This window comes from Stomoxys calcitrans, chromosome 4 (genome assembly GCF_963082655.1).
Source record: "Stomoxys calcitrans chromosome 4, idStoCalc2.1, whole genome shotgun sequence".
NCBI classification, from domain to species: domain Eukaryota; kingdom Metazoa; phylum Arthropoda; class Insecta; order Diptera; family Muscidae; genus Stomoxys; species Stomoxys calcitrans.
The window spans coordinates 118,965,301-118,982,457 of record NC_081555.1 but is presented as its reverse complement, the minus strand read 5'-3'; the positions used below and the strand labels follow the sequence as shown (position 1 = coordinate 118,982,457).

The 17,157-nt window shown below is 39.1% G+C and overlaps 1 protein-coding gene across 5 annotated transcripts in view; it reads left to right on the top strand.

Moving 5' to 3' along the window:
- LOC106080879 (uncharacterized) overlaps window positions 1-17,157 on the top strand; it is a 470,932-nt gene that overhangs the window by 285,658 nt on the left and 168,117 nt on the right. For all 5 annotated transcript variants that reach the window (XM_059366664.1, XM_013242485.2, XM_013242482.2 and 2 more), the window contains one exon: window positions 12,642-14,005. In XM_059366664.1, the coding sequence (XP_059222647.1) occupies window positions 12,878-14,005 (1,128 nt within the window). In that variant the 5' untranslated portion in view covers window positions 12,642-12,877. The remainder of the gene's footprint in view (window positions 1-12,641; window positions 14,006-17,157) is intronic.

Sequence of the window (17,157 nt, the reverse complement as noted above, 5' to 3'; positions counted from 1 at the left end):
AACCACGTTCGCCTTTTCACTCTTGAGTATAGCTTGCGAAATCCCGATTGAACAACTGGACCCTGCGAATACTGTCTAAATCTGTACTAATCTTCGGTCTAGGCTCGTAACACAAATTTTGCAGGTTCAAGGTGAGTTTTGTTATTTGTTAGTGAGATCTTAACCCAAAAAACAAGTTGCATGACTCAACGCTGAATCACAGCTACAGAGACATGACAGTGGGCCACAGAAAATTCGCCCCAAATTGGAAAAGAAAATATACCCCAACTTTGGGGTAGTTTTGAATTTTGAAAAATTACCCCAATACAAATGCACCCCAGAATTTGCAAATATACTCCAACAAGTAAAATAGTGCTAAGATCGGCCGGGTCGAATCTTATATACTCGCCACCATGGATCGCATTTGCCAAGTTCTTTGAACGACTTTTTCTATATATATGAACTATTGGGTTGCCCAAAAAGTAATTGCGGACTTATTAAAAGAAAGTAAATGTATTTTTAATAAAACTTAGAATGAACTTTAATCAAATATACTTTTTTTACACTTTTTTTCTAAAGCATGCTAAAAGTAACAGCTGATAACTGACAGAAGAAAGAATGCAATTACAGAGTCACAAGCTGTGAAAAAATTTGTCAACGCCGACTATATGAAAAATCAGCAATTACTTTTTGGGCAACCCAATATATAAAGTTATTGACCGATATGGACCGTATTTCACATAGAGGTAATAAAAAATACCACATCTAAATTTGCTCTAATAATTGCGCCCTCCAGAGGCTGAGAAAGTCAAATTGTGAGATCGGTTTATGTGGTATATCAGGCTAGGAACGGATTTAGACCATACAGTTGTTGAAAATCATAATAAAACGTCTGAAAAATGTCTGCCAGATTGGAAAAAATTGCGCCCTCTAGAGGCGCACGAAATCAAATCGGGAGTCAGGTTTATATGGTAGCTATATCAGATTATGAAGTGATTGTGACCACACTTAGCTCAATTTTTGGAAGTCATACCGAAACCATACGTGCAAAATTGCAGCCAAATCGGATAAGATTTGCGCCATCTAGAATCTCAGGAAATCTTATCGGGAGATCGGTTTATATGTCAGCTATATCAGATTGTGAACTGATTTAGTCCATACTAAGCTCAATTTTTGGAAGTCATACCACAACGACATAGGCAAAATTTCAGACAAATTAGATACGAATTGCGCCCTTTAGAGGCTCATTTCACCCAAAATGGATAAGAATTGCGCGCTCTAGATGGTTAAGAAGTCTAATCCGGAGATCGGTTAATATGGCAGCTATATCAGGTTAAAGACTGGTTAAGACCATACTAAGCTCAATTTTTGGAAGTCATAACAAAACGACATATGCAACATTTCACACAAATTGGATAAGAATTGCGCCCTCTAGAGGCTCAGGAAGCCAAATCGGGAATCAGGTTTATACAGCAGCTATGTCATCAATGTTATCATCTATGTTAACAACCAAGTATTTTTCACATTTGAGGGAAGTATTACCAAAACACGACGTACAAAATTTCAGCCAAATCGGATAAGAATTGCGCCTCCTAGAAGCTTAAGAAGTCAAAACCTAAGATCGGCTTACATAGCAACTACAATATATCAAAACGTTTACAATCCCAACCGACCTACACTAACAGGAAGTATTTGTATGACGAAATTGGTATACCCCCATCCTTTGGTGGAGGGTATAAAAATAAATACAATTTGTACCCCAATATAAAGCTGTCAAAATATCGACGCCACTATCGATATTTTAGTTTTTGTGTAAAAATCAATTGATGTTTTTCCTATCGATAAAGTAAAATTTTTTGAAAAAAAAAATACTCAGAGATCCTATACTGAAAATATCCAATAAGATACATTGCGCCTATAGAGGGCGCAGTTTTCATCCGATGGGGCTAAAATTTTGTACAATGATTTCTCTCATGACTTCTTAAATTTGGTTTTATTCGGTGCATTAATAACGCCTCTTAAGGGTGAATTTTTTAAAAGCTATAGGAAAGTAAAAAAAAACACATAAAATTAAAAAAATGCTTGAAATCTTTATTTGAATCGATAGTACGGTCCACATAGTTTAATGTTTGAAGATAATTTCATGCAAATGTTGACTGTGACTGCGCCTCAAATGGTCCATCCGCTTAGTCCAACTTTGGCATACTCTTTCCAACATTTCGGCCAGTTTCTCACGAATAAATACTTCAATGTTGTCTTCCAATGCGTCAATTGAAGCTGGTTTGTCTGAATAGACATAGGTTTTAATATAGCCCCAAGAAAAATAGTCTAAAGGTGTTAAATCGCAAGACATAATCGGCAAATTGACCGGTCCCGGAAGTGAAATAAAATGTTCACCGAACTTGCCTCTCCAGTTCATTGTTACGCGTGCTGTGTGGCAAGTGACACTGTCTTGTTGAAACCACTTGTTATGCAAGACAAGCCCTTGCATTTTGGACACAAAATAGTTGGATATCATCTCACGATAGCGCTCACCATTTACTGTTACGTTACGATTCGCATCATCTTTGAAGAAGTACGGTCCAATGATGTCACCAGCCTATAAACCGCACCAAACTGTGACTTTTTCTGTATGCATTGGTAGCTCTTGCAATGCTTCTGGCTGATATTCACTCACATGGAAGAAGCGCCCGATGAACTTTCCTAACAGAGCAAGCATTTTGATAATAAAATTCAATATTTCGCAAGCGTTGTTCGTTTGTAAGACGATTCCTGGTTAAATTATAGACCAAACTGAAGATGTTTGACAGTGAAACAAAACACGAAATGTGAGTAAGCTGCTTAAACCCGTGTTACCAAAAAGATAACAGCTAAAAAATCACCGTTTATATAAATCAATCTCCTGATTTTTACATTTTATTTTCATTTGAAATATAGGTGATGGCAAATTAACGATTGTATCGATACTATCGATATTTATTAGTAGAAATATCAAAAATATCGATATGTTGGGACTATTGATAGTTTGTCATCTCTACCCCAAAATTCTTTCGATTTAAGGTCTTAAGCCCATAACTGCTGCATGTTTTAACCGATTTCTCTGAAATTGGTAAGAGTGATTTGTATACGCCCTCCCGATATCCAACCTGAAAATTCTAAAGATCGGACCATATTTCGATACAACTGTCATATAGATCGATCCGCCGATTTAGGTTCTTAAGCCTATAAAAGCCTGATTTTGCTGAATATGAGAATTGTGAGTAAAACTAGGCCTCCCGTTTTTGAATCCGGAAACGGTCAAGATCAAACTATATTTACATATAGCTGCCACCGTAGCGCAGAGGTTAGTATGTCCTCCTATGACGCTGAACGCCTGGGTTCGAATCCTGGCGAGACCATCAGAAAAAAAATGATCAGCGGTGGTTTTCCCCTCCTAATGCTGGCAACAATTGTAAGGTACTATGCCATGTATAAACTTCTCTCCAAAGAGGTGTCGTACTGCGGCGCGCCGTTCGGAGTGGGCTATAAAAATAGCTTAAACTTAAATCGGAGTGCACTCATTGATATGTGAGAAGTTTGACCCTGTTCCTTAGTGAAATGGTTAGGCGCAAAATTTGCATATAAACCGATCTTGTAATTTAAGTACCTAAACCGATAAAAACTGCATTTATTACCCGATTTCACTGAAATTTGAAACAGGGGATTGTTTTCAGCCTTCCCGACTGAGGCTGAGCAATAATTAGAGCAATAATTAGATGTAGCTGCCATATAGACCGATTTTCCTATTTATAGTGTTAAGCATATTACTGCTGCATTTATTAACCGATTTTGATGAAATTGGGAACAATAATGCTTCCCGGCATCATAACTGGAAATGGTCTAGATCGGACCATATTTAAATATAGCTGCCTTATAGACCGATCTTCTAATATACGAGATCTGATCGAAAAATTACCTTTAATTGAAATCAATTCAATCGAAATTTTTGAAAATTTTCAAAAATTTTTCATCAATAAATAACTTGCCCTCTTCAAAGTAATCTCCCTCAGATATTTTTTTCCAATCGTTGAAACACTTCTGAAACGCGCTTATTGGTTACACAAAACTTAATACAGTTTCTTTGAACTATTTTTTTACTGTTCGAAAAAATCGAAGAGCACACCTTTTTATCTGTTGAAAACAAACTGTCAATCCCAAATGGCTGATATTACCAACACATATAACAGACATGTGTACAAACATAACAGGAACACTTGTTCCTGTGCTATAAGTTCGGGCCGAATTTTGGGTTTTCGCTAAAAATTTACCCTTTTTATCACATCCGGAATTGATTGAGGTTTCAAACGGTTTATCGGTACTTAGAGGGGTCCTGTATCACCACATTGACCGATTCGAATAAAATTTGGCACTGATGTTGTAAGTCATAAGATAGGTTTTTGGACCAAATTTAAGCCAAATCAGGTGAAAATTTAGGCTTCTAAGGGCTGAAGAGGTCAAAAGCAGGGATCGGTTTATATGGGCGCTATATCAGGTTATAGACCGATTGAGATCATACTTGACATGGACATTGGAAGTCATAACACAAGTCCAAATTTCAACCGAATCGGATGAAAATTGAGGCTTCTAGGGGCTCAAGAAGTCAAATCGGGGGATCGGTTAATAAAGGAGTTATATCTGTTTATAGACCGATTCGGATCATCCTTGCAATGGATGTGGGAAGTCATTATACAAGTTTTTGTTTAAAATTTCAGCCAAATCGGTTGAAAATTGAGGCTTCTAGGGTATCAAGAAGTCAAAACGCAAGTTTTGTTTTACAAAAATTCAGATAAATCTGATAAAAAATTTAGGCTTCAAGGAGCCAAAACCGGGTATAGGTTTATATGGGGGCTATATCTGTTTATGCACCGATTCGGATCATATTTGGCATGGATGGTGGAAGTCATAACGCAAACGACCTACATCAATAAAAATATCTGTGCAAAATTTCAAGCGCCTAGCATTACGCTTTCGACTGCTATCGTGATTTCGACAGACGGAGGGACGGCAGGACGGAAATGGCTAGATCGACTCAGAATGTCGAAAGGATGCATATATATGGATGGGGTCGCAGATCAATATTTCGAGGTGTTGCAAACAGAATGACCTGATTAGTATACCCCTATGTTGGTGGGTACAAAAATTCGAAAATTGGACATACATAATGCGAAAATAACTTTTTGTTATAATACCTCGTATGGTCTAAATCCAATAAATGTTGGATTTATTACCCGATTTCGCTGAAACGGTGAATTGTGTAAGAGTTCTCGGCACCTGAATGAAAAATGATCCAAACCAGTCCATATTTTGATATAACTGCAAATATGGTAGGAGCGTTGTAATAAAAATAGAATGGTGAATATATGCATGGTGGTGGGTATCCACAGTTCAGCACGGCCACAGTTAATACTTTTTAGCTTGTTTGAAAGTTACTTAGTTTAGCTAGTATTTATACCCTCCCTATACTAGAGTGGAGGTTATGAAAAATACAAGAAATAGCATAAAAAGACATAAATTACATATCGTTCATAACTGAGCCACTAATCTAAATTATTATGATTTTCATGGTGCATGTAAAAACTTAAAATTTGCCTTTAATGCCACTCCTGTTTCCATCAATCAACTTAAATATTGAATAAACACTCCCATACCAGCTATTTTTTTTCAAATTAAGTGGTTTTAGAATTGAAAAATAATAAATCAATTAGAATCAAAGAAATCTTCATAGTGGCGTGTGTACATATGTATATTAGCAGGGTGTGTTATTTCAGTTTGCAGATAATTTAAAATAAACATGTTTTAGATTATTATTTATAGCATGTTATACAATAATTATAGTTTAAGGTGATGTGAATGAGAGCAGGCATACTTTTTATACCTATAACCATAGGATGGGGAGTATATTCATGTAGTCATTCCGTTTGCAACACATCAAAATATCCATTTCCGATCCTACATAGCATTTATATTTCGGATCGTGGTAAAATTCTAAAACGATTTAACGATATCCGTATGGGTGTCCGTCTGGGCGTTGGTCTTTTGTAATCACGCTACAGCCTTTAAAAATTAAGATCTTAAGCTAAAATTTGGCCTATTGGCTAATTTCGCCGGAGCGGGAGCGAATTTTTTTTAACCCGGAGCGGTTTTCAATCTCAAAAATCGCTCCAACAAAATAAAATTATATTAAATACACATTTTTATACCAACCAACTAAAGATAGGGGGTATATTCATTTAGTCTTCCGGTTGGAACACATCGAAATACCAATTTCCAACCCTATAAAGTATATATTGGGTTGCCCAAAAAGTAATTGCGAATTTTTTAAAAGAAAGTAAATGCATTTTTAATAAAACTTAGAATGAACTATAATCAAATATACTTTTTTTACATTTTTTTCCTAAAGCAAGCTAAAAGTAACAGCTGATAACTGACTGAAGAAAGAATGCAATTACAGAGTCACAAGCTGTGAAAAAATTTGTCAACGCCGACTATATGAAAAATCCGCAATTACTTTTTGGGCAACCCTATATATTCTTTCAAATCGATTTTGATGTCCATGTGTCTGTCCACCCAACTTTTTCTGTATGGGTGTCCATTGTAATTGCGCCACCGCCTTCAAATGTTTGATATTAAAATGAAATTTGGCACAGATTCGTATTTTCTTCATACCCAAGTTCTTCGGCAGGTGCTCTTAGCCCCTGGACATCTTTGCCAAATATGGTCCCGAGTGGATTATAGGTATAGCTGCAATATAGACCGACCAGTCCATATAGGGTCCTAAGGCCACAACATGTACAATTATAACCCGATTTCGCCAAAATTTTGACCAATTAGTTGTATTAGACCTCCCGAAATCCAAAAACGAATAGTCTTGATAGGACTATATTTGGATGTATCTGCCATTTAGACCGATATGGCGATTTTGGTACTGACACCTATGCAAATGCTAATTTGCCCATGAACATTCCATTAAGAAACTGGGGCATGCTTCTCACAAATTAATGAGTGCTGTCCGATTTAATTTTAAGCTCAATGATAAGAGACCTCCTTTTTATAGCCGAGTCCGAACTGCGTACCGCAGAGCGACACCTCTTTGGGGAGAAGTTTTTACATGGCAAAGTACCTCACAAATGTCGCCAGCACTAGGAGGGGATGACCACCACTGCAAGTTTTTCTGATGTTCCTGCCAGGATTCGAACCCAGGCGTTCAGCGTCATAGGCGGCCATGCTAATCACTGTGCTACGGTGGCCTCCAACTGGCGCCTATAAAAGCCCTATTTATTTCACGATTTCATTGAAATTCGAAACAGTGAGTTCTGTTATATCTCGCCCTTCGCTGAAATGTGAAAAAATGAGTTGCCCTAAGTCTCTCGATATACGGATTGAGTATGATTCACATACGGCTTTAGTTAGATATAGCTGCCATATAGACGGATCTACAGATTTTGGGTATTAAGCTAATAAAATGCACATTTATTAACCGATTTTGCTGAAACTTGGAACAGTGAGTTCTATTAGACCCCTTGATATCCATGTCAAATGTGGCCTTGATGCCAATTTTGAGTTTTAAGCCCAAAATGGGCGCATTTGATACCCGGTTTCGCTGAAATTTTAAACTGGGACATCTATAAAGCTCCTCTAAACCGAGTATGACTCAAATCTGTTCATATATGCATATAAATATGGATGTAGTGGAGTTGTAATAAAATTGGGTAATAAATTTATCCATGATCGTGAGTATCCCAAAGTTCGGAACGGCCGAACTGAATACGAACTTATTAGCCAAATCGGATAAGAATTGCGCTTTCTAGGGGCTCAGGAAGTACAATCGAGATATCGGTTGTTATGGGAGCTATATTCGGTTATGCACCGAATGAAAATTTTTGTCAAATCGGTTGAGAAATTAGACCGCTAGAAGCTCAAGAAATCAATTCCGGAGTTCGGTTTATATGGGGGCTTTATACAGATACTAGCTGAACCCGGCTCGTGCCGCTGCGCCTTTATTAACACCACGCGAAAAATATGTTAATGCCCATATAGCCATGATTGGCAAATATTCCCATTTCGGGAGGGGTTTTGGAGTCCCATATTGTCATGACTTCCTCCCTCTAATATCAACAAATAATATAGCCTAGTAGCCTCCTTCCAGACCATATCCGTAATCTACTCCCCAATACCTTTCATTTGAGTCCTATATTGTCATTATCATCCAATATGCCTATTTTAGGGGGTTTTTAATCGGGGCGTTCCCCTAAGTATCTGGATCCAATTTTTAATATCATGTTACTACTCTACTCCCGAATATGTTTCATTTGAGTCCCATATTGTCCCGATCGATCCACTTTTATTTTTGGGTATGCTTTTGGGGAAAGGTGAAGGTCCGCCCCATACGATAGCAACAAATTCTACAGCCTATAGCTCCTTCCAGACCATATTCGTAATCTACTCTCGAATAACTTTCATTTGAGTCCCATATTGTCCCCATCGGCTCACTTTTATTTTGGGTTGGTGTTTTTAGGGTAAGGGGGAGGGTCCGCTTCCCTTCCGATATCAACAAATTATATAGCCAAGTGCTCCTTCCAATCTATATTTGTAATCTACTCTCGAATGCCTTCCATTTGAGTACCATATTGCCCCGATTGTCCACTTCAATTTTTGGGTGGTGTTTTTGGAGTATGAGGGATGGTCCGTCCCCTTACAATATCAACAAATTATATATCCTATTGCTCCTCCTAGACCATATTCGTAATCTACTCCTAAATACCTTTCATTTTAATCCTATACTTTCATTATCGCTCAACATGCCTATATCAGGGGTTTTGGGGTTGGGGCGGCCGCCTAGGTATCTGGGTCCAATTTTTAATATCAAGTTAGTACTCTTCTCTCGAATACCTTTCATTTCAGTCACATACTGTGCCGATCGGTACTTTTATTTTTGGGAAGTGCTTTTGGGGTAACGGGGAGGGTACGCCCTCCTTCCGATATCGAGAAAGTTTATAAGCTGTTATTCATTCCGGATCAACCTGCACAATCTTTGAAAATTTGAAGAAAATCGGTTATGCCGTTTTCGAGTCTATTCGGAACAAACAAACAAATAGACAGACAAACACTTTGAGTTTTATATAATAGATAGCCCGATGTAGACGGCAATCGACAATACATATAATCAGTGCTGAAAATTGCTTAAGGTTGTAAATGTTATAAGAAAATTAACATGTATATCACTTGCGTTATGAATCTCAGGATCCCTCTTTCTGACTTCCTATATCAGTGTCGAGTATGATCCGAATCGGTCAATAAACTGGTATACCCTCTATATAATCCTACTCCCGGATTAGACTTTTCGAGCCCCCAGAAGCCGCAATTTTCATCTAAGTTGGCTGAAAGTTGTCACAAAGCCATTTTTTACGACTTTCAACATCCATGCCAAGTATGATCTGTATCGGTAATTATATTGATATAGGCCTCATATAATCCAATCCCTTGATTTGACTTCTTGAGCTCCTAGGGGCCTTAATTTTCACCTGATTTTCGTGAAATTTGACACAGACACTTCTGCTATGACTTCCAGCATCCGTTCCAAGTATCGGAATCGGTCTATATACTAACATAGTCCTCTTGCATATTGATTTCTATCATATGACAACTGGAGACTATAGCTTCCGCAATCATAAGAACTAAGTTAATAAAGGCAAATTTCGAGCTGTATCCATGGTGGCGGGTAACCAAGATTCGGTTTGGCCGAACTTAATCTGCCATTACACGATCAGACATGTCATATGTATGAACCATATTTTGCACAGTTGTTGAAAGTCTAAACGAAACACGTCATGCTAAATTTCAGGGAAATCGGATAGGATTTGCGCCCTCTAAAGGCTCATGAAGTCAAGACCCCAGATCGGTTTATATGACAGCTATATCAGGATATGCACCGATTTCATCCATACTTGTTACAATTGTTAGAAGTCATAACAGAACACCTCATGCAAAATTGCAACCAAATCGGATAAGAATTGCGTCGTCTAGTGGCTCAAGAAGTCAAGATTGTGCTTTATTTCAGCAAAATCGGATAAGAATTACGTCCTCTAGTGGCTCAAGTAAATTCGGGAGATCATTTTATATGGAAGTTATATCAGGTTTAAGACCGATTCGAACCATAATTCGTACATAGAAGACTCTGGAGGCTCAAGAAGTCAAATCGGGAGGTGGGTTAATATGGGAGCTATATCAGGTTTTAGGCCGGTTTGAACCATTCTTGGCATGTAAGTTGGAGGTCTTTGGAGAAGTCATTGTGCGAAATTTCGGATAAGAATTGCGCTCTTTAGATGCTCTAAAAGCTCAAGAAGTAAATTCTATATTTGAATATGGACTTGGGAGTGCCTAGCTTTACTGCTTCGAAAGTGTGCATGCTTTCCACAGGCAGACAGACGAACGGATGAACATGGCTAGATCGACTTAAAATGTCAAGACGATCAAGAATATACATACTTCATGGGGACTAAAACCAATATTTTGAGGTGGTACAAACGAAATAGAGAAGTAAGTATACCCCATCATATGGTGGAGGGTATAAAAACTAACAATCAAACAATGCGCAAAACTTTCATTTTTTATACCCTCCACCGTAGGATAGGAGGTATATTCGTTTAGTCTTTCCGTTTGCAACACATCGAAATATCAATTTCCGACACTGCAAAGTAAATATATTTCGGATCGTCGTAAAATTCTAAGACGATTTAACGATGTCCGTGTGTCTGTCCGTCCGTCTGCTCTTATCACTCTAAAGCCTTCAAAATTTGAGATATTAAGCTGGAATTTGGCACACATACGTCTTTTTGATGCACGCTGGTTAAGTTCTTGAACGGGCCAAATCGGACCATATTTGGATATGGCTGCTATATAGACCGATTTTCCGACAAAGGGTATAATGCCCATAATAACTTTAGTTGTCATCCGATTTAGCTGAAATTCGGAACAGTGGGTTATTTTAAGCCTTCCGACAACTGACCCAAATATGGTTCAGATCGCACTATATTTAGATATAGCTACCATATAGACCGATCTCCCGATAAAGAGTCTGAAGACCATAAAAGCTTTACTTATTAACCGATTTCGCTGAAATTAGCAATGGTGGGTTAGTTTAAGCCTTCCGACATCCGAACCAAGTATGGTACTCCGATCTGTACCATTTGATATAGCTGTTATATAGACCGATCTGTCGATAAAGGATCTGAAACCCATAAAGGCTTTATTTTTTAACCGATTTCGCTTAAATTTGATATAGTGAGTTATTTTTAGCCTCCTGACACCTAACCTAAATATGGTTCAGATCGGACTATATTTAGATATGGCTCGATCTGTAGATAAGTGGTCTAAAGCCAATAATAGCTTTATTTATTACCCGATTTCGCTGAAATTTGAAACAGTGAGTAGGTTAAGACCTCCCAACATCCGACCTAAATATGGTTCTGGTCGGACTGTATTTAGATATAGCTGCCATATAAACCGATCTGCCGATAAGGGGACTGAAGCCCATAAAAGCTTTATATATTACCCGATTTCGCTGAAATTTGAAACAGTGATTTCCTTATGTTATCCAATTTTCACCGAATTGTGACGAAATTGGGTTTACTTATATACCCAAGGAGGTGGGTATCCAAAGTTCGGCCCGGCCGAACTTAATGCCTTTTTACTTGTTTTATATAATAGCTACACCCCAGTTGTAAACAGTGAGTTATTTTAAGACTCCCGATATACGACCTGAACATTGTTCAGATATAGCTGTCATATAGACCGATATTCTAATTTATGGTCTTAAGCACATTAAAAGTGCATTTATTATCCGATTTGGCTGAAATTTATAACAGTGAGTTGTATAAAAGTCTTGACATCCGACCGTAATATGGTCCATATTTGGTTCTAATCGGCCCATATTTGGATATAGCTGCCATATTATCACCCGATTTGGGGCTTCAAGCCCATAAAAGGCGCATTACCTGAATTCGCCTATTTTGAAACAGTGGGTAATGTAAGATGCCTTGACATTCTTGTCAGTAACGATCCAAATCGGACCATATTTAAGCTAAGCTGCTATTTAGATCGATCTTCCGATTCGGGATCTTAAGCCCATAAAGAGCGAATTTATTGCCTGATTTCATTAAAGAAAAGATGGGCAGATACTTTATCACCTTAGGTTCATCCACGGTATTTTTTACGAGTAAGATTTTATTGACCTTTTTTCCTGTGGCTAGTTTTTTTGACCCCATTTTTGCTCGCAAAAGCCCAATGTGTCCTCCAAAGTATTACAATTATAGTTTTCCAGCATAGTCAACAAAGTGGAAGGGGGATGGGGGGAAGGCGACAACAGAAAACAGAAACTTGTCGGTGTCCCATACATCATTTGCTGCATGAAATAATATCCGCTTTTGTATGTTGTGCCTGGAATAATGGCAACACTTAACTTGGTTAGTAAGGAAAATGTATACAAACACTCAAATGAATCCTATTACAATCCCACAAACTTATTACACACACACACACACATACACACACCAATGCAATTTTTATTTGTATGCTTGTTTTTGCCATGCCTACATTTTTCTTTCTTCTTTTTGCACTCTTTTTAGTTTTGTTTGCCGCCTCGTCCCATATAAAATATCAAAGTAAGTCAGCAAAGGCAAAGACAACGACAAAGGAAGTATTCGATATCTCAGATAAAGCATATACCACTTCAAGCAGATTTTAAATTGAAAACGTGCTTAGTTTTTCAAGAAACACTAAAACAACTTCTCATTGTGGAGGCACTGAAATACTGCCGGGCCGCGCAGCAACATCATCATAAGCTGTCGACGTTATCACCACAATGACAGTTAAATTGGCAAAATTATTTAGTAATTCCGCAACGAACAACTCCTTGAGCTCATCCTCAACGCAGCAGTCACAGCAACAGCCACCTCCATTGCCCCCGCCAAATCCGCCGCAAGCCTATAGCAGCTATTATAACTCGCAGCAGTTTTCCCACTTGCAGGGCAAGCCACAGAAACCCTACAATCCCTATATGGACGATGAGGATGATAATATGTCGTTGTATTCGACAAGCGCCTCGATTATGACATCACGCGATCATCCGTTCAATAACTCCCAAAGGCCTTTGCTGGCCGAAAGGAAACCACAAGTAGTGGTGGCCAAGCAAAATGGAGGCTCCGGCAGCAGCAGCAGCAAGAAGAAGCAACATAGCTTAAATAACAAGCAAGATGTGCTGTCACAACATCAGCAGCCCCAGCCGCAGCAGCAGCAGCAGCAACAAAGACAACAGAAACCCTATATCTCTCCATATGTGCAGCAACAGAAACGTGATAGTGCCAAAGGTTTACATGGCTTCAATGATTTCGACATTCTTTCCCAGCAATACAATCAACACTTACAATCCTCGCCGCACATTGGCTATCCTTACGGTAGTCCACCATCGCCCACACAGACCTCCAATGATTTTGTATTCGATTCTCAGCCAGCCACAGATCAGCAGTTTGCGAGTATTTCGACTGCTTTAACATCGACACCACGTTATGGCAACATTAGCAATTATGGTTCTACCTCCTCCTCGGCAACAGCTTCCCCCTATTATGTCAATACGGATAGCATTTGCCCTATGGTGGCGGCTACGGCAACCTCTTCCACCACCACCACCACTCGCCGTCCTTGCCCTGGCACTAATGTGGAGACCAATGCCGATTATTATGGCAAATCTTCACGTTTCGAAGATGATTTCTGTAATCGCCGTAACATGGACTTTGCCAAGAGTCACACTTTGCCCGATACACCATCGACGGCTAATAGTAGTCATTTGCATGAGGGACCCTTCATTTTTGGCCTGGCCCCAGAACATCAGACAGATTTTACGCGTATGCCAACGGGTGGCAGGTCATTTGGTGATATTTCCGAGGATTCGGGCATAACCAAAGACGATGATAAATACTCAACAAAAGGCAGGGTAAGTGAATGAGAGAATTTCTATTTAAAAAATTGATGTTATTGAAGATTTTTAATGTCATGTACAAAAGGAAATCAGTTTAGAAAAATAAGTTAAGAGACCAGGTTTGATGCTCCCTAAAATAGCTGCCGCAGTGTAGCCTGAAATACTAAAAAGAGGAAATAAGTCGATTATTTTTTTTTTTATATTTCGTTTGAGTAATGCAAAATGTTCTTCTGAAGAGATGTTCCTACTCGTAGACTTTCAGTTAATAGTTGGTGTTGGCCCGTATCTCCCATACAGGGTGAGAGATACAGGATGTCAAAACAAAATTTTAACCGATTTCGATAAATTCGTCTCTATACAAAAAAAATGCTTGTGGCATGCTTGAAGACATTTGGATGAAATTGCGTCTGGCACTTTGAACACATTACATGACAAACAGATGGACAGACAAACGGATGGACAGACAAACGGATGGACAGACGGACAGATATACGAACAGACAGACGGCCAAACAGACAGACGGATGGACGGTTGGACAGTCAGACGGACATACATACGGATGGACAGACAGTCAGACATACGGAGGGACAGACAGATGTAGAGACAGATAGACAGACGGAAAGACAGACAGATAGACAGATATACAGACAGATGGACAGACAGACGCACAGAAAGACGAACAGACAGCCTAAAAGGCTGCCAAATCTTTCTTTGTAGTCCGATTTTTTAAATTCCAGTTCCCCCAATTGGGCAAATGTTTTTTGCACCATATTTTGGGATTTTTAAGAACTATCCAGGGAAAAAAATTATTTTTAAAATCGAACCACAAATGAAGATTTGGCAGCCCCAACAAATTTTCGAAATACCGAGGTGACTAACTTTAGGGACCCGAACAGCATAGGGCCTTGATATTCCGCACACGTTCTTGCTCATACCTCAGCTCTCACCGTATCGAATTTGTAAGAGGTATCTCAACCCGTTCTCACACGGCACATTTTTTAGTAGTTTTTCGGTTTTCTCCCACTGTGGGACGCCTATATTCTCCATTAACGCAAACTGGTCCATATATTTTAAGTACGTGTTTTCTCTTAAAAACTCCAAGTACTGCCTCATCTGCTTTCGCTAGTACCCATGCTTCGCAGCCATACAACAGCACGAGTAGTATACGTGTTTTGTATAGTGTAATTTTCGTCTGGCGAGAGGTGGCTTTGCTCCTCAGTTGCTTGCTCATTCCAAAGTATTGGGTTGCCCAAAAAGTAATTGCGGATTTTTCATATAGTCGGCGTTGACAAATTTTTTCACAGCTTGTGACTCTGTAATTGCATTCTTCCTTCTGTCAGTTATCAGCTGTTACTTTTAGCTTGCTTTAGAAAAAAGTGCAAAAAAAAGTATATTTGATTAAAGTTCATTCTAAGTTCTATTAAAAATGCATTTACTTTCTTTTAAAAAATTCGCAATTACTTTTTGGGCAACCCAATAGATTCTGTTAGTCAATATTATCCTTCGTTTTGACTATCTCAAAATTGTTGTCCCCAACTTTCTCCATTTCCTTTATCTTTACATGGCTTTGTGGGAGTTGATATCATCCACTTTGTCTCATCTCTTTTAATACCATCAAAGACTGCAACTGCTTCTTCCGGTTGCCGAACCATAATATCGATGTCGTCGGCATAGGCGAGTACCATATGTTCTCTTGTGAGTAGTGTGCCATGCCTATTCACATCTGCATCTCGTATAGTCTTCTCCAGCAGGATATTAAAGAGGTCACGCGATAGGCTGTCTAAAACCTCATTTTGTATGACAGGAGTACCAATCTTAGACATGGCTTCAAATACCTTTGAACGTATAGGGCTGTCAAAGGCGGCTTTGTAGTCGACGAAAAGATGGTAGTTGTTGATTGGCCCTTCTCGTTTGTTTTCCAGTATTTGGCACAGTCTAAATATATGGTCTATGTTGGATTTACCAAGTCCAAAGCCACATTATAAGGGCCCAATTATTTCGTCGACTTTAGACTTTAATCTTTCATTAAAACGCTTGATAGCATCTTATATGCGATGGGGAGGAGACCTATTTCTCTGTGGTTGACACATACCGTCCTGTCTTCTTTATTGTGTACGGTACAATCACTTCTTTTTCTGGCCTTGTAGCGCAGATGAGCTGATGCAAACGCCTTTTCAGCGTGTCGCGGTGTTAACTAGTTGAGCCGGCAAACCATCGGCTCCTGCTGCCTTATTGTGTTTCATCCGGATTACTACAACGTGGACCTCGTTTTGACGAGTTTTGCAGTATACTCATGGCCACCATCATCGGATACCAGCAGCTGGAAAAAGTGTTCTTTCCATATCCTCATCACACTCTTAGTATCAGTTACCAGATTTCCTTTTTTGTCTCTGCAGGAGGATGTGTTTGTATCAAAGCCTTCGGTTTGATGTTTAATTCTTTGGTAAAATTTTCGGAATTTATTCTTACTTCTGAACATCTCGATTCGCTTACACTCACGTCTTTCCATTTCTATCTTCTTCCTGCAAAAGAGACGTTTCTCCTTTTCTCTCGATACCACTACATCGAATGGCGCGATGCTAATGACTGTAATGTTGCCCTATACGTCGCATTCTTGGCTTCAGTAGCTCTTTGGCACTCCTGTTCGTACCATGGGTTCCTTGGGGGAATCTTTTAGTACCCAAGTACCGATGTTGCGGCTCTTACCATGAAGTGGAGAATGGTTTGCTATTACGCTGCTATAATATCGGGACAGAGAGTGCTTTCTTCAAGCAAATGACTCAGCCTAGTGGATTATGCCGTTACCACCTGTTATGTTTGCAGCTTTCCGATGTCCAGCTTTCGTGCAGTGTCAGATCGTATGTTTCTCGCCACACTTAGACGTGTGCGAAACGTTGCTGCAAAAAGGTAATGATCCGGATCGATATACGCCACCCGGATGGATAGTACATCTAACACGCTGATTGAATGCCTTCCATCTATCACAAGATGATCTCTCTAATCAAATCAGAAAGCGATTCCAATTCGATCCGTATACCTATCAATGAGTCTTTCTCTTTCCCTTCTGGGTGTTACAAACAAATGCATTAGATTATAATACCCCGTACCACAATAGTGGTGTAGGGTATACCAATTAAACTCCAACACCCAACATCTGCTCAAAAAGA